This window comes from Hydractinia symbiolongicarpus, chromosome 2 (genome assembly GCF_029227915.1).
Source record: "Hydractinia symbiolongicarpus strain clone_291-10 chromosome 2, HSymV2.1, whole genome shotgun sequence".
In the NCBI taxonomy this organism is placed as follows: Eukaryota; Metazoa; Cnidaria; class Hydrozoa; order Anthoathecata; family Hydractiniidae; genus Hydractinia; species Hydractinia symbiolongicarpus.
In genome coordinates, this window is record NC_079876.1 from 17,331,515 (window position 1) to 17,349,693 (window position 18,179).

The 18,179-nt window shown below is 33.0% G+C and overlaps 3 protein-coding genes across 3 annotated transcripts; all 3 read right to left on the bottom strand.

Moving 5' to 3' along the window:
* Positions 1–222: 222 nt before the first annotated feature.
* LOC130626787 (fibroleukin-like) lies at positions 223–1,946 on the bottom strand. Its single transcript, XM_057441342.1, has one exon. The coding sequence runs from the start codon at positions 1,932–1,934 to the stop codon at positions 897–899; it is 1,038 nt and encodes a 345-aa protein (XP_057297325.1). The 5' UTR covers positions 1,935–1,946; the 3' UTR covers positions 223–896.
* A 6,878-nt stretch (positions 1,947–8,824) lies between these two features.
* Positions 8,825–10,766, bottom strand: LOC130626805 (uncharacterized). Its single transcript, XM_057441343.1, has one exon. The coding sequence runs from the start codon at positions 10,762–10,764 to the stop codon at positions 9,892–9,894; it is 873 nt and encodes a 290-aa protein (XP_057297326.1). The 5' UTR covers positions 10,765–10,766; the 3' UTR covers positions 8,825–9,891.
* A 4,841-nt stretch (positions 10,767–15,607) lies between these two features.
* LOC130626821 (fibrinogen-like protein 1) lies at positions 15,608–17,214 on the bottom strand. Its single transcript, XM_057441344.1, has one exon. The coding sequence runs from the start codon at positions 17,074–17,076 to the stop codon at positions 16,048–16,050; it is 1,029 nt and encodes a 342-aa protein (XP_057297327.1). The 5' UTR covers positions 17,077–17,214; the 3' UTR covers positions 15,608–16,047.
* Between the last annotated feature and the right edge of the window lie 965 nt (positions 17,215–18,179).

The following is an 18,179-nucleotide window of genomic DNA, read 5'->3' on the forward strand; positions in this document are numbered from 1 at the left end:
TAGGTTGCCGTCTAGACGTCTATTGGGTTTTAACGTGTGTATAATTTCTTGCACCTTGACCGTTTAAATGATTCGTTTATTACACGCCATACTTGGAAATTGCGGGGATTGAGCTTATTGAATCGTTTCGTATTCCCTTTAATGGTAGAATCATTCACTTATTTGATCTTGAATATATTTATGAATATTGTGTTTATAAAAACATGCATTCAGAGAAAAATATTTGATAAACAAAATATACATTATTAACACCAGCAATGGCAAAAAAACTGGTACTTAGAAAACAATGCAAGGTGCTCCATATTCATCAAAAACCCGCAGAAAATACATTCTTCCATCATTTAGATTGAGTCTAATCTAACCAAGATTAGACTCAATCTAAATGTAAATTACATAAGAAAGAAGAAAAAACCAGTAAAAACTTCACATAAACAACACACGACATCCTTTAAATATACACTGTCTAAGGAAAAATATGAAAAAGAATAAAATATAAAAAACATTAAAGGAAAAAAATATACAGAAAAAACTTTAGTAGAATTTACTTTGCGAAATTATGACCTAATATTATTATACAAGTATTGCCATTATCACTTAATGAATGCTGGCTCTTTGTCCCTTCCCTGTCGTAATCTGTCTTGTCTCATAAAAACTGACTTTCAGTTCCGCGCAACAATCTCTGCCAAAATATTTTTGCAGTAAAGCTCAAAATTGGGTTATACAACCCCTCTGCCCTAATCTTCAATGGTTTGTGGGCTGTTGACTCCTATATCAACCATTGAAAGTTAGGGAGGAGAAAGAAGGTCTGTTCTGAGACTGTAAAGAAGATGACTTTCGAGTTTACTGTCACATATTTTTGCAGGGATTGCAGAAAGACAGCCAAATTGCAAAATCCATCAATTCACACCCCTCCGTAACATCATCATAGTTGTTTCTAACTGATAAGTCTTTGTATCATCTGGTGCATTCCATCCTCGCCACATAAATCCAAATCTTTGGTCATGTGGAATAAATGGACCATTAAGGTTCGCCACAGAGCATGCGTCAAACCAAAAACCAGCGCTCAATCTCACCGCACAGTTAACGTGTTGCCAAATATCGTTGTCGCTATCTATCGTGCTGAATTTGCTCTGATTGAATCTCGTATATCTTGCATCGAATAAGGACGGCCCGGTACCGAACCTGTAACTTACTTGATAGTGAACACCTTCGTTGGCGACCTTGAAGTATTTTAGAATCGAAATCTTCTTCATGTTGTCTTTAGCGGTAGAATGGATTCGAAGGGTTGTTTCTGCCATGGCTGACAATTTATGAATATAATCATTTCCAAGCCAAAATTCTGTCTTTAAATCTCCAAAGCCCTTCTTGTATTTGTCCCATGTCGTGTTGAAATTTACAGGGTTAGTTGATCTCTGTCGCTTTTGAATCACTGTCCACCCTCCTCCGTCTGTCGTCATGTCACAAAACACTTCCACAGTTTGATCACCCACTTTAATATTGTACAAACCATCCTCCTTTGCACCTTTTTCTCGCCATTCCAGACAATCTCTTTTAGAATAAGTTACTGATCGACAATCACAAATCTGAAGAGATGAGTTGTCGACAGGTATGCAACGATGGTTGGTTTGCACTTTGAAGTATTTAAAGCCAACTTGTTGAATTAACACTTCTTCTCCATCCAGTTTCGAAAATAATTCACACTTGACATTTTGACTAGTCATATTGACGTTGTATGACAAACAATAGTCATTATACAAACATACAACTAAACATTCATTTTCATTTCTCACAGTTTTTGTTAAATACGGCGCAGCATTCAGTCTCTTATTTCTTGCTACTTCATGAATCTCTATATCATCTCGCGAGCAAGATAAATAATTGCCAAGACTTGCCTTAATAAGAAAGGTAAATGATATGCAGAAAAACATCGACATGATTATCTTTCCTCGTCCGCGCAATTTAAAACAACGAATATTTTGAATTGCACGATATTTCCTTAACCTATCACATTTTGATCACGTGTTCATACATCAGCTTTTCTCTTTGTGTAAACATGTCAAATATAGATACATTTTGACAGCTCAGTTTTCAAAGTTTGTGTTTGATTTTAGGTGTGGATGTAACTACAACACCGTGTACCTGTTGAATAAAAACTTGTAACCCATTATCAATCCATAAATACTTGCTTTAACTCCTTAATATTGTTATTAGTTACACTTTGTTGTGTTTTTCGTGTAGTATTTCTTTAGACTGTATATTTCCGATCTTGCATGCGATTTATAAGCATTTTTAAGAAACAAAGGGAAAAAAACAAGAAGAAAATTAGAATAGAGTAGAAATGATAGAAATTCTTAGCTCTATGTATTTTCAAAGAACGTTAAGCTTGATAAATAAAGGATTCTCTATGGTAATAGTCGTATTGCATTTAAAATGCTTGCAAAATCGTTACATTGTGTAAAGGATACACGAAAAAGCTATGCCCGGGATATGTACGACGAGCAATAACCCGAAAACCGGAATATGTACGACGGGCGAAAGTGCGAGAACCACAACTTGCTAACGACTAGTTTATAATACTTTTAAAGGCAGATTAGTGCTAGTCCTTTGTAATAAAATAAAAATGCTACAAACAGCTAGTCCTATCTACTTTCTCTTACGAATATTACTAGTATTGCTAATTCCAAGAAGATTGATATGAAAAGGGATAAATAAACTTTAATAAAAACATTATTAAATTGTCAGTTTACGCGGACTGTCATCAGCTTACTGATCATGCCCATCGTATTTTGAGTCTGCTTTGGAGAGAACCCTTTTCAAATAAAACTAAATTGGTCCAAAGAGATTTTTAAAATACTCTTGTTCGTATTATACCTCCCCATTTTGTGTTATTAAACAATTTTTTTATTATGAGCCCTATTGCAGTTCTTGAGATATCGTCCAAGAGAAGTAGCTGTAAGTACAATATGAAGCAGGAAACACGAAAGGCTAAGCAATAACTTGATTGGAAATTATTTTAACAACGAATTTCTATAAGGCGAACATAAATCTTATTAAAACTGTATTCTTTAAAATATTAAGCACATTTATATCATCGTTTCTTTTTATAAAATATTAACACAAAGACCAGAGGATATTTTTTTTCCTCATATGACAACGAAAATTCCAATACGTTCGAAAAACGTTGCCAAAGGACCATTTAAATTTGCAAAGGCACAGCTTTGGAGCCAAATCCCTGTTTCGTGTCTCTGTGCCCAAAGAGTAACTTTGATTAAAGAGACAAGTTCCTTTTATCTTTTAAGGTTGTTCTGATACTGTCCTGTGGCTAACTTGACAGAAAATCTTTCCATTCTTCAATTTTATCATGTTATTCTCAGCGTTGGAATAAATTCAAAGTGTAATCTCTCCCATGGCTGTGAGTTTATGCAGCAAATTTCTTGTATCTGTTCCATTTTTTATAAAAATTTACAGCATCAATTGATCGCTATTGAATCACTGTCCACTCTCCTCCTTCTCTCGTCATGTCACAAAACACTTCCACAGTTTGATCACCCACTTTAACATTGTACAAACCATCCTCCTTTGCACCTTTTTCTCGCCATTCCAGACAATCTCTTTTAGCATCAGGAACTGATCGACAATCACAAATCTGAGGAACAGAATTTTTGACAGGTATGCAACGATGACGGGAATACACTTTGAAGTATTTGAAGCCAACTTGTGGAATTAGCACTTCTTTTCCATCCAGTTTCGAAAATAATTCACACTCAATATTTTTACCAGTCATATTGACGTTGTATGACAGACAATAGTCATTATACAAACACACACCAAAGCAGTCATTTTCATTTTTCACAGTTTTTGTTAAATACGGCGCAGCATTCAATCTCTTATTTTTTGCTACTTCACGAATCTTTATATCATCTCGCAAACATGATAAAGGAGTGCTGAAACTTGATTTAATGAAAAATACAAATAATAAAAAAAGCCTATCGACTATTCTTTCCACTGACAATTTCAGTTATCGATAGTTTTATTTACTTGTGTCCAAACCCATTTGGATCACTAGTGGTATTGTGGTATAAATATGTAAGTATGTATTCCATCAACCTAGTCTCCAGCGTGGTATTTAAGCTATATAGCAATTTATAATGAAGATATAAATAGTGGACTGGCAACGAATGTGCTATTTATTTGCAATTTATTACTTAAAGTTACCTAATGTTATTTAAATACACTTTGATTATTTTTAACTTGCCCTTTTCTTTAATTATTAACTAAAACAATATTTATAGCAACACTTTTTTTTTTATCCACAGTACGTTATCACCATAACGAAAAATATACCAGATATTCTAGGCACAGGCTTGACAGAGTTCTACCTTTTCTCCTTTATTCACAATAGGCAAAAAATATAGTACTGATCATTCGGAACAAAAACAAGATCTAGAGGAACAAGATTTGCTTTTCTAGTGTGTTTTTAAGTTTGTGTACTAGAGAATTACCCAATCACAGCCAGATTTAGGTGTTTTAAAAACTGACGAACGGAAATTGTGCAATGAAGCAACTTGCACTTGTTGAATGACAATTTGACACGTTGCAGGGTTCTATCATCAATCATTTAAAACGTAACGCATTAAAATTAGCGAACAAGTAATTATTTATTAACCATGTAAAAACATACAGCAGTATCCAACGTTGTTTTCAGTGTTATTTTACGTATATAGTATGCTGATCAGACAGTTCCGCAATGAACGAGGCATAGGAAAAGTTTTAAGAAATATTACTTTTAAATTTTATTAGAAAACATTACTCTGTCATGCATCAAATATCTAAATGCACTGCATTCGTTAAATTTGAATGTTAGTAAAGATTGGTAAAGATCGGATAGAACTTAATCAGTGGCTGTCTGTCGTACTTAGGCCATTATTCCTAAGGTTAAGTGTTGGCATACCTCAATTTCAAATATTGTTTTGTGAAAAAAAATTCTGTCCCACAAAATTAACAACCTATCAGGTCTCTATAAAAATTACATTTTTTATTAACCAGCATAGTGTACTTATGTACAAGCACTCTTTTGTAAGCAACTGAACTCGATTATCAAGCAACTTTATTTCTGCACAATAGAGATGAAGATGAGAAGAAGATGAAGATGAAAATAGAGATAAAGACAGAAATGAAGAGTGTAAAAATAGACACATAATTGATATTATTTTTAATTAATCCAATGTTTCTTAGCTTTCAAACAGTGACTTTTTTTGTAATTTCCATTTTCTTATAAAAACACTGATAAATTAACAAAAGTAAATTTCGCAACGATTAAGTAACTTTAGATCTTGATATTAGCCGAAAAACAAGCAACTTGAAATGTGAAAAATCGTTGGCAATCCTTGTTTATATTCAATTTTTTTTAAATAGTTTTAAGAAGTTGGCGGTTGTAACAATCCAACGGTTTTCTTGTGAACTAATGTATAAACCAGTTACAGGCATATGTGTCTATCGTCTTATCCAAGATAGCAAGATTTCGTTGTTTAGTAAAATGTTGGATACATTTGGACAAAAAGCAAAAATCAAAAAAAAAGGAAAAATGTGTTGGATGAATCTAACTTGTGTCGGATGAAAATTTTCTCCTATCAAATTTTTCATCCAATATTTTCTGTCCCATTCAACACAATTTTATGATGGACACGTTTGTCCATGTTTTAATCCAACATTTCATATAAAGTTATTTCATTTCAGTCGGACCTTAAATCCATTGAATTCTTCGAATTCAAATCTAAACAGCGCGACATTTGAGTAGCAATACAAAGATAAGTAGTGAAGAAGAAATCCAGAGAGATATAGCTCCTCTGAATCTATAAACTAATAATATATTACATATTATTAATTTAGAAGACATAATTTTAGAAAACATAAAACCAACATCCTTAAAATAGGATATAGAGAAAGTAAATAAATCAAGAACAAAAATTAGAACAGCCAAGAAGTAAATATTAAAAATGACTTTACATCGCTATTGTCTAAAAGTTCCTGCGACCACGCCCCTCCGCAACAGCAGCAACGACCCCGATAACGATTTAGATCGGTTGATGAAATAAAAGACATATTGTAGCCTTTTCAGTGGTTCATTTGACACTCGCCAGAAATTTTGTCAGTATTTGGACGAAAATCTTTGTGAGATGTCATTTTGTTGGTTTGGTGTTCGCACGCACGGTTGCGGTCCGTGTCTTGGTTTGACCATCTACCCTTTTACTATTTCTAACACATTAAAGATCCTTTTTTGGTGAATATCAACATTAAAATTAAACTTTGAATTGACCGAACATCGTCCCGAAGCCAGACTATAGCGGACACCAACAGTGCCTGAAAAAAGTGCCCACTATAACCAGAAAAAACACTTATAGATGTAATTCAGATATTCATACGATTAAGTTATTATTAGCGTCATTAGCTATGCGTTGTGTAATGTTTTTCTCACAAGAATCTTGTCTCCAATCTACGTTTTAATTTCAATGGTCGACTCTGACGTTAATGTCTCTATGTCAAAGTCTATGTATTTAATAATTGTAGTTTTGGCGGAAAAATGCACAAAAAGTTCTTCAAACTCGTAGCAATTTTTTTCATTCACAACGTTAAATCCACATTTGTTAAAACATTATAGAATGGTTTCCGGGGCTACAATTTTCGAGCTGTGAAGCCAGCAAACTGTCCTTCGTCCCGCCTTCCCTTAATCTCCATAGGTTCTTCTTGAAGAAAGGGTCTCTCTGGATACACAACTTTCACTACTTGTACAAAACTCCATTGATGATGTTGTACTTTTCATGACGACGCGTTTTATAAGTACCTTTGAAAAACTCACAGTCCTTTCGCAAGTTTGTACCGTTGTTCAAAATATTCGAAACGGTTGCTTTCCCAACTGACAAGTGATCAGCTCACTGTCGAGAACCCATCTTAGGATGCTTTGTTGTGTAATCTAGAATGACGATTTTTTCTGCTTTGAGAGTGACATGACTACCCAAACGTTTATTGTCAACAAATGTATCAGATGATAAATATGTACGTCTGTAAAAATATAAAAAAATCTATTTTAAACATCGTATGTAAACACACGCATGCTGGTGTTGTGAACAAATTGAATTTCATTAAAAAATTATGCGCATAGTGAAACATAGCCATTTTTGTTACAGAAATATCAATTTACCATTACTCACACCAAAAACTTGTCTGCATATATACATGTATATACAATAAAGTTAAAAAAATTGTTTTGCCAAAAAATAGCTTACCTATTTGTAACATTTTGGTCGTACGTTGCAATTTGTTTGAAAAAAATTTATTGGCCTTTTTTTAAAATGCCCAAATTCTGAAACTTGAAAAAGCATGGCTAATATACAATTAGTTTTTATGCTAATTTTACGAGTTCAGTCTTGAAACACCACATTATGAATTCCAAATTAACTACCTTTCTTTACACCGGATTTATTGCACTTTAGATTCTCACAAAACAAGGCGGAGAAAGCACAAACACGACACACTAGCAGACACAGTTAAAGTTTTTAACCTTTTAAAGACAATTAATTCTGATATATATCACAACCAAATCTCGGTATAGGTTACGGGAAATAGCAAAGCATGCTTTTTCCTTTGTTACGTGGTGTCATTCGTAAAGAGTGAGCCAATGACATAAATTTTTAGGACTTACGTACAGGGTACTTTGGTTACACTCATAAGCGCAAGAAATCAACACATAAAATTTGGTACTTATTACAAAAATACCAATGGGTTTGTTTACAAAAGAGAACAGCCTCGATGTTGTTTGATGTTGTTCTTACAGGTAGTTTAGCTACTATAGTTACATTTAGGATTAAACTAGCATTTTTTTACTTAATACTCAGTAAAATAGGTCAAGTTTGAATATTAAACTTTTTCGCTATAGCTAGCTAGAATAAGCATGAAACGACAAGGCTGAGCTTTTTAGCTGGGTTAAAAGTGAAAAGTTAAAGAGGAAAATTACATCACATTTTTTTAAGATTATACTACACATATTTAAGAACACCTGCAGGAAAATGCATTGTTCATCAAGTTACCCCATATGGCTAATATGGAAGATTTCTTCATAAAAAGCATCAGAAACTTTTTTCATGTGGATTACTTTTACATTAACAAAAATTAAAAATTTGAAGAAAAACTTTTGCGATTTTGTCATTCATTAGTTTTCAAATTTAATTAGTCAATTTAATTAGTTAATTATCTTTAATTTTAATTTTTTTTCATTATTTACTACTCTTTGGTAGTCGTTGTGCTCGTTTAATAACCAGTGAAATCAATAGGCTGAATCCAGAGCTTGTAAGGCTCCTGGCCCCATAATACCCTTAAAGTTTATTTTTGACTCTGGCCAGATCCTGGGAATCACACTTAGCCACCCCTCTGTTACTGGCTGCACGTTTCGAATACTCTACAGTTCTCGGACTTAACGACCACAGTCTTGCATCAACTGAGAAAGATTGAGGACTCTACAGTTTCAGCTTTGGGTTGTCTTTATGTTGTGTTTGATTTCTGATATAAACTTTTGTAATAGCGAGAGTTAATGCGTACTTTTAACATATAATTCAAATAATAAAAATTCAATTTCGTCCATCTCCATTCCCTGGATCCTTTTCGCGTCTTTATAATCTGAACAGCGCAAATGTTACATATAGGGTTTTCAGCCATTGTCTAGATTTCCATAGATTCTGTTTAAAATATGGTATTACGACTAAAAAAATAGCACTAATCAAAACATTTACATAGGTGCATTTTATTCCATACAAAAAAAATCATTTAAATAACGTTACAATCATATGATCGACGATTTTCAATTAAAGCTTACCTCCCACGAAAAATACAAGTTGGGTTCATATGAAAGACCTTTGAAAAATCTCGAGATATATTTTTCTTCTTTTTTCTTTTAGAAAATTCTTTATTAGTTTTCAAGATCTACTTTTTCAAAGTTTCGTTAATTATGCAGCATTACGCTTTAAAACATGCAATTGCGTTTACTGAGCATAATTATAGTGAATAGATATTAAAATTTATGTAAATTTCAATTTCATTGGCCATAAAAACAATTTTTAAACCCATGCTTTGCAAAAACTGTCATATACAATACGCCACTCAGAGATCATGATGTCATGCATAATTAGTGGAACTTTAAAGTCTATAATCTTCAAGATTTTTTAAACTAAATACCTAAATTTCTAGACAATTTTTCAAACTTTTTCATATGAAATTAATTTTCACGCGGGATAAGCTTTAAGATTATTGCCCAGTTTGCTCTAATATATACAATTTTTCGCTTTAACTTAAATAACAATAAAAATTGCGACACTATCAATATTTATATTTGTTTCACATACATGTTATATAAATATCTAATACATAACTAGGTATAGAAAGAAAAACCTTTCGAGAAAAACGGTTCGAGAGCTAATTGAGACATGACTAGTTAAAATATGAAAATATAAAAACCATCTTTAATCACATGGTTTTTATATTTGCTGATATATACAGTAAGAGCCGATTTACACTAAATAATTAATAAATACAGTAAGGCTCGAGTCACACTAAAATATTGTACATACAGAATGAGAACATATAAACTTCTTTTGCATCGATTAAGGAAAACTAAAAAAAAAGAAAGAATAAAGTTTCAAATCTAATAATTTGATAAATTATGTACAAAGATTCCACCAATTCTAATTTGAAAAAGTTAACTGCCACATCAACATCCATTTGGAGAATAATTTTACAAAGAAGTTGTTAAATATTGTTATCAAATGTTGTTATGTCTCATCCATACTGTACAATCCACTTTTTCTGTGTTGATAAATGAGTTTACTTTCAAACATGAATCCTTCAATTCGAATTTCTTCGTATCATCATCGTTGTTGCTTTTGTGATATTATGAATTGGTTCATTCCATTCTTCAGGCTGAGTACTGTTTTCGTAAGTGACTTTATAAGACCCAGCAACAACTTTAAATTTTTTAAAAATCGAAATCTTTTCCATGTTGTTTCCAGCAGTAGAATGGATTCTTAGATTAATGTTTCCCTTCATTGTCAAGCTATGTATATAATCATTTCCAAGCCAAAATTCGGACGCCAAATTACCAAATCTTGTATTGTACTCGTCCCATGTTCTGTTAAAATCCACATCGTTACTCGATCTTTTACGCTTTAGAATCACTATCCACCCTCCTCCGTCTGTCGTCATGTCACAAAACACTTCCACAGTTTGACCACCCACTTTAATTTTGTACAAACCATCTTCCTTTGCACCTTCGTCCCGCCATTCCAAACAATCTCTTTTAGCATGTATATCAGCCGTTGATCGACAATCACAAATCTTGGGAGAAGAATTCTTAACTGGTATGCAACGATGGTAGGAACGTACTACAAAGTATTTGAAACCTTTTCTTGGAGTTAACTTTGATACACCAACTATTTTCGAAAATAATTCACACTTGACATTTTGACTAGTCATATTGACGTTGTATGACAAACAATAGTCATTATACAAACATACACCAAAGCAGTCATTTTCATTTTCCACAGTTTTTGTTAAATACGGTATATCATTTAAGCTCTTGTTTCTTGCTCGTTCACGAATCACTATATCATCTCTCAAGCAGGATAAACGGGTGCTCACACACACCTTAATAAAAAAAACAAATGATATGAAGAAAAACATCGACATCATGTTTCTTCTTTTCATACGTCTGGCATGCATCGGCGATCAGAATGTTTTGACTTGTTTGTACGATATTTTTTAACTTCACTACATTCGGATGACGTGCAAAGAAGACATGCTTACGTAGACGTGTCAACTATTAATACATTCTGGCAAAGAAGTCTAAAAGAGTTGTGTTGCATATGAAGAGAAGAATATAACCACAGAATATGCACTTATTGAATGGAAATTTAAAAACGATTATGAATTGTTAAATGTTGCATGCTTGTGTTTCGAATTTCATTATTATTTTTAGAAACTAAATATTTTATTACTTTCGCTCCATTCTATTCCTACGTTTGCAGACATATCATATATATACAATAGATGGGTCCCATTTTGGGTAGTATCGCAGCAAAATATGCGTTTTGTAGTCTCTTGATTGTCGGAAAATTCCTTTCTGTATAATTTATGACGCAGTTCTGTAACCACATCATTGGTATCATAAAATACAATAGAGTCCCGACTTCACACGATCCTGGGTACTAAGTTGTAACTTATTACATCTGTGAGTTATTAGCAACAACGGATCATTCTCACGGAGAGGAAACGTCAGATATGGGCCATCAGAAATTGTTAGGCTTCAAATTAGGGGACTTCGAATGATCTATTAGCCTTACACTTAACAATTAATATAAACGTAGATACCAGGTCTACAGACACAGACCTATTAGGATTCTTGGGTTTTAAGAACCTCGGTTCCAGGACTTTTTCACTCACAATATCGGCACAAAGAAAGGGAACCAAATAGCTCCGGAATCAGGGTTGAAGTTTACAATAATTTTCAACACAGATTTGGTAAATAGCTACTTTTGTAAGCTAAGGTCTAAGAAAGAAGTTGCTTTGTGTTAAGGAAGTGATCACTTACGCAACAACCTTGTCACGAGAGCCTTCTGTACTTTCGTAAGCTAAGGTCTAAGAAAGAAGTTGCTTTGTGTTAAAAAGTGATCATTTACACAACAACCTTGACATCGATTGTTTGTGGAGACAAAATATTTACATGATTTCCCTAAAAAAAATGTATTTAATGGTTTTCTAAAAGTTGATGCAGCAAAGCGTGCGGATTAGCCTGACTGATCGAGGCTAGTGTTATAAAAATATCCTGCACTAAGTATTTTTTTTATTAAGAACAACAGACGAATATTATCAATATGCGGTCTTTCTTTATTTATTCCACGCACATAGTTTCATGTTTTAGTTACATCAGAACATTTATCAAATATTATCCTTGCAATAACTTCTATATTACAATACCCGTATACGCCTATCTATGTGTTACTCAAAATAGTACCGCGAGAAGCGAGACGCACGTAATGCGTTAGAAAAGGACGGGCGGAATCGTGGATTTTTTCACGGCACCGACTAGTTTTTCTAAAATCTTATCTTTTATGTGGTTAAAAATATTTTGTCATTCATTTTTTTCAAAAATTTGTTTATCTGTTGCCTCTATTGTGAAGCTTAAAATATGGAAAAAAAATCTATAAGATCATAGGTAAGACAAAAATGTGGATGAATTGTGCCCAATCTTCTACCAGTTCTGTTTAATATGTTTTTCTTGCTGTATCAAATTTAAAGAGAGTTCATATTCATTTCTTGCACGCATAGCTCAGCCAAATATTTTACACAGACTTAGATATCGCTAATTACTTAAACTATGGCGCATCGCACTTACGAGTTTTTTTGTTGGCGCGTGCGCACTTAGAAATATATTTCAAATTTTAGAATGAATAATGTATCATGCGAAAGAAAACTTGAATGCTAATTTTACTCTATAGTTTCACTCTTATCCAATTCAACACGCAGTTTCTGAAAATTAATAATAAACGAAGATGGATAACAAGAAGTGATGTATTATTTATCACATATTTATTGGTCATTCTCGACCCCAGAGCTCTTTGAGATAAACTTGAAAGTAGCTCTGGACCCGTCTGGTCACGTGTTGGACTCTGATTGGCTTATTATTAGAGGTCTATGTATTGTTTTATTGTGTACTATGTATTGCTAAATACAATCTATGGATTGTATTTAGCATTTAAATGTGTCGTGACTGAATTTAAAGCAGATGTTAAGGGCTATCTGTATATATCTGTATACATGTGGCCCACACTAGCCAGGCTGAAGGGAAGTGGTTCCTAGCTAGCTAACATTACTTTGCTACTAGCTGGCTAAAAGCTACTGCATGCTATGCAAATATTCATTCATGTTGTAGGCAATGACTTGCTATAAACTTTGTTTACATTTTTTTCGGTAGGCAAATAGTTTTTTAACCAATCAGTTCTTCTAAAAAGATTTATTAGCCAATTGAATTGCTTTACTTTGCCTGCTAAAAAAATAAAAACATAATATTTATCAAGATAGCAAGTCATCTTCTTAGAGTTCTTCTCCCATAAAAAATATAAATTGGTGTTCCTTCTGACGTTCAACGATAGGTTATCCTCCAATGCTGTGATTTATTTTATTGTACCAACTTTAAGAGAATAAGCTTTTGCAAGTTTCAAATACTGAGAGTCTTATTATTTTGGAAATTTTGAAGCATTCTTGCAAAAGTTATATATTTTATGTAAGAACCAAGAAGTGTGGCAGTAAAGTAATTCGTTTGAAAAAAAAATTAGTAAAAAATGTTCAGCAAAATATAAAGCATATATTATATTTTTTTCAAAAAGCCGGATTTAAGTCACGTGCAACAATTATATATTAAATAATTATATAAATTTTAAATTGAAGAGAACAAAACTTTATAAAAAAGTTAAAAAATGACGAAATTAGAAAATCTGAGCAAACACTTAAATTGTAGCAAGACCGTTAATATTTTTGGATTATGATTTTAAGATATAGCCATTTTTCCTTAAATATAGTTTGAGTCTGATTAAAGAATTTTATTGATGGATTCGTTAAAAATATATAACAGTTTATGTCTTCAATATTTTCTTTATTTTCCTGTCTTACAAAACTGTACTTTCGGGTGCTTAATACAAGGGGGGGACGCTTATTAATTTTCAGGTTTTTTCCCACCCATCCACACCTTATTAAGACCCCCCGCTTATTAATTTCGTCTAATGAATTAGCTCCTGATAGTCAAAATTCTTTTTTGAAAATTCTTTTTTGTTTTAAACGTTCATACATTCTATGTTTTTGCTGGTATTTACTTACCATTGACGCAAGCTAGCACTACGTTTATTGATTGTTACGCACTACATTTGTACTTACTTTTTATCACATATTGTATCACACATGTATCTCTTCTCTCGGTACAAATTCTGACCCACCCGTTTAATAAACCCCCTGCTTATTGGAAAATTTTTTTTATGGCATCCTGATTACAAAAGTGTTTAAAAACAAAATTCATGCCTCTTATTCCAAGAAAAAGCAAAAATTTGTCACATCAGTTATTGAATCTAACTTTTCTGTGAAATGTCAAATTCAGTCAGGCTAACAAGTCTATTCTGTATCACAAACCCGATTATACGATGCAGGTTGGATCCATTTTCAAATCAAAGGTGTAAACAAAACCAGCAAAATAAACGTAAAATTGTCAATGATTATTTGGTTTAACTACCAATGGTTTGCTAATTCAAATCTAAGGTTTCCCGTTCTTGTCTTTGCTTCAACTAAATTCCCTCAATACAGAAAATACTCTTATTTTTTGACAAAATAAAACTGATAAGAAATTTAAAACATAACATGGTTATTTCTTTTTGTTTTAGCTTGCAATATGCATATGTTTTTGCTTTTCAACCTGACACTGGCTTGCCAAGTGATATTATATGAATCGAGTCAACTCACCGATTCAACTCATCCTGGGTTGGAAAACGAGCCAGCTGGCTTTAGGAGAGTTGACCTGCTTTATATAATGTCAACGAAATTTTCAATAGTGGTCTATTTTATGCCAGCTGGTTAACTTAATCACAAATGGGTCAACCCATCTTATATAATCAAGCTCTAGGCTGGTTTAACACAACAGTTTTCACAGAAATAACTAGCTATGTCTATATAATAGCTAGAGATAGATAGATGGCATCTTTTTCGGAGTTTTGCAGTAGTAGAAGCCACTCTGCTTAAACTTATGATTAAAAATATAAGCTCATGATTGAAAACGGCAATATACTGGATAAATAGTTAGCTAACTAATGTGCTAAATTTGTACGCATAGTGAGACTTTCACTTATAGCTAGCTATATAGCTATAGCTAAAACTAGCACCTAAGCGACAAAACAGAGACTGATACGTAACTAAGTTTCAGATTAACATGTAACTTGATAAAATAAGTGCTTTGGTCTTAGTATCATCAAATTAAATTTCTTTTCAGGATCTTCCACTGTACTGTCAGATCAGACAGGTCCAGAGCTACTTTCGAGGTTTTAATCTCAAAGAGCTCTGAGGACGAGAATGCATATTGGTATAAAAAAGAAACAAGAATTCGTGGTACATAAAGGACACGGTCTCGTAAATAGAAAATGTACTGTCAACCAGAATAAATGCGGCTGTAAAAACATGTGAGCTAGATACCTTCAGGTTAATAAAAACATGAGCATTTTAATTTGTTCAATTTTAACCTATAACAACGGTGTACAACACTAAATGTAAAATAAACCTAGGCTCTGCTTTTGAAACAAATAGAATACAAAAAAAAGAAAGCATGCTAGGGTTGTATTATGTCACCGTACAAGAAAAAATGCCAGAAATTTAATTCATCATCCTCACGGAGTAGGCACATAGCAAAAAAGCAGCTGTTTTCAACACGACACGAATGATATCCTTAATGAAACTAATTTTCTTGAATAGATTTCAGGACTAATATGATCTCTACAATCGAAAAAGAGGATTCCTTCTGATAGCGTGTTTTCGAGGGGCGGAGAGGCGGGCGGACTATTAAAATTGTAACAAAGAGATAAAAGCCTTTCATATTTCAATTAGTTTTTTATAATATTATTTAAAATCCAGCGCAAATACAACACAGCTTTAAAAACAAAAACAAAAATATACACTGGCTTAAAAATTCTTTTTTACTATTTAAGCAATAAGTATCATAAAGTAGCTTAACGAGTTGGATCGTTGCAACAAAATTAATGTGTTCACTGTTAGGTTTCATGACATTCGATAATACTAAAAAGAAGGGTTCACGGATGTTACAACAATAATAGCATTCAGATCAAAGGATATCATGTAGCTAAAAATATGCGATGCAATTTTTTCCTTTTATCAACGAGCTAAACCAAAAGTCTGTGTTAATCCCTTTTCTCTCTTTCTTAAAACATCTTAAAACCAAAATTAATGAAGCAACCATCAATTTACTTTTCTACGAATCATCATTGATGAAGATTTTAATTGATAGATTTGTAAATCTTCGGGTGCGTTCCAATTTTTCCATATAAATCCGAAACCTGCAGCATATGGTCCATTTAGATTAGCCATAGGGCACCCGTCTAACCAAAAACCGGTATTAAATCGTTCCGCACAATTAATGTTTAATTTACTATCCCTGTCTAGGTCAAAAGTAGAGAAGTCACTTTGATTGAATTCTGTGTCAACTCCATTTAAGGATGGTCCCGACATGCTTTGGTAAGTCACTTGATAAAATTTATGTTCTCCAGAAACTCTGAAATGTGTTAGAATCGAAACCTTTTTCATGTTGTTTTCAGCAGTAGAATGGATTCTTAGAGTAATCTCTCCCTGGGTTGATAAGTTATGTATATAATCATTTCCAAGCCAAAATTCGGTCGTCAAATCACCAAATCCGTGCTTGTACTCGTCCCATGTTCTGTTAAATCTGATCGTATTGTTCGATCTAAATCGATTTTGTATCATTGTCCACCCTCCTCCGTCTGTCTTCATGTCACAAAACACTTCAAAAATTTGGTCATTCACTTTAATCTTGTACAAGCCATCTTCCAATGCACCATTTTCTCGCCATTCTAAACAATCCTTTTTTGCATGAGGAACTGATCGACAATCACAAATCTTGGGAGAAGAATTCTCCACAGGTATGCAGCGATGATCAGAATGTACTTTGAAGTATTTGAAGCTAATTTGTGACTCCAGCATCTGTTGTCCGTCTAATCTTGAAAACAATTCACACTTGATACTTACTCCAGCCATATCTACGTTGTATGACAAACAATAGTCATCATATATGCATACACCCAAACATTTATTTTCATTTGCTACAGTTACGGTTAAGTAGGGTGTAGCAGTTAGCCTTCTGTCCTTTCCTGCTTCCTCGATTGTCAGATTTTCTCGAGAACAAGATAAGTATGAGCTGACACTCCCTTTAATGAAAAAGATAAACAAAACAAAGTAATACGTTGACACCATATTTTCTACTTTCCTGTTTTAAAACATCGATGGGAAACACTTGACTAGATTTTTCGCTTCTTCAAATCTTGATCACGTCCGTCTTTCGTTGAATAATAAAAAAAAAAACGTCGTCTAACTAGCTATAGCTTATTCATAAAATAAGTTCACTAGATTGATGAATAGTTAATTTAGCCTTCAAATGGTGTTATATTATATTTAATGTTTTGTATTAGCTGTTGTAATTAATATAGCCATTGATTTAATTTTGAAAATAATTTGCAATTGGGAATATCAAAAAAAAGTTAATTTTTATTTACTAGAGAACTTTATGATAGATTTGTTGTTGTGCGAAGAATATCTATTACACTAAAAACTCGGTTCAGTTGAAATAATAAGAAATTTCCCACGCATTTTAATATTTTAACACCTGTCTCAACTCTATTTTAGGCCGTAATGTTATATCTCGTTTTCAGGAGGAAATGGCAATATTTGATGGGTGATTTGTGCAGCTGGGCGAGGTTGCCCGTGTTTTTATGTAAGCCGAAGTTGCAAGAAAACGCCGTGATGGATTTTAGAGCGTACTACTGCAAAGCATTCCATGCGCATGTGCAACTTGTTTCGCCTGTAAACCTCTCTTTTACGATTGATTTTTTTAAATTATAACGGTAATGTATTCCGCAAAAAAATGTTGGTCGACTGTATTTACTATGATGATACTACAGGTTATAGTCTATTCTTTACTTTAGCTAAAGCTGCAAAAAATTATTTTTCACGGCATACATTCACATTTTTGAGGTGCACATGGAGTGCAATTTGCTTGCACTCAATTGCTCAACTTAACATTCCAGGATGTGTTCCACAGCTAGTTGCCTTTATTACTCCAACTCTTTGTCTTAAGCCTTTTTTGTTTCCTGCAGTGGTATTGTATTTCTGGAAAAAAAATTGTCTCACTATCCCAGGTTAAGAAGAACAGGCTTTTTTTTATGCTACCCCCATTTCAAAAAAATTTTGTTTGACACGGACGGCGATTTCAAATTATAGCGATATCCTCTTTAAAATTTCTATCGCTTTTTTTAAAAGTGATAGAAATAGATAGCCTCTTAAAAAATACGTTTAAAGAA

What these genes read in the sequence shown, in the direction of transcription:
- LOC130626805 (XM_057441343.1), bottom strand. Translation starts at nt 10,764, where the DNA reads ATGCATGCCAGACGTATGAAAAGAAGAAACATGATGTCGATGTTTTTC.
- LOC130626821 (XM_057441344.1), bottom strand. Translation starts at nt 17,076, where the DNA reads ATGGTGTCAACGTATTACTTTGTTTTGTTTATCTTTTTCATTAAAGGG.
- LOC130626787 (XM_057441342.1), bottom strand. Translation starts at nt 1,934, where the DNA reads ATGTCGATGTTTTTCTGCATATCATTTACCTTTCTTATTAAGGCAAGT.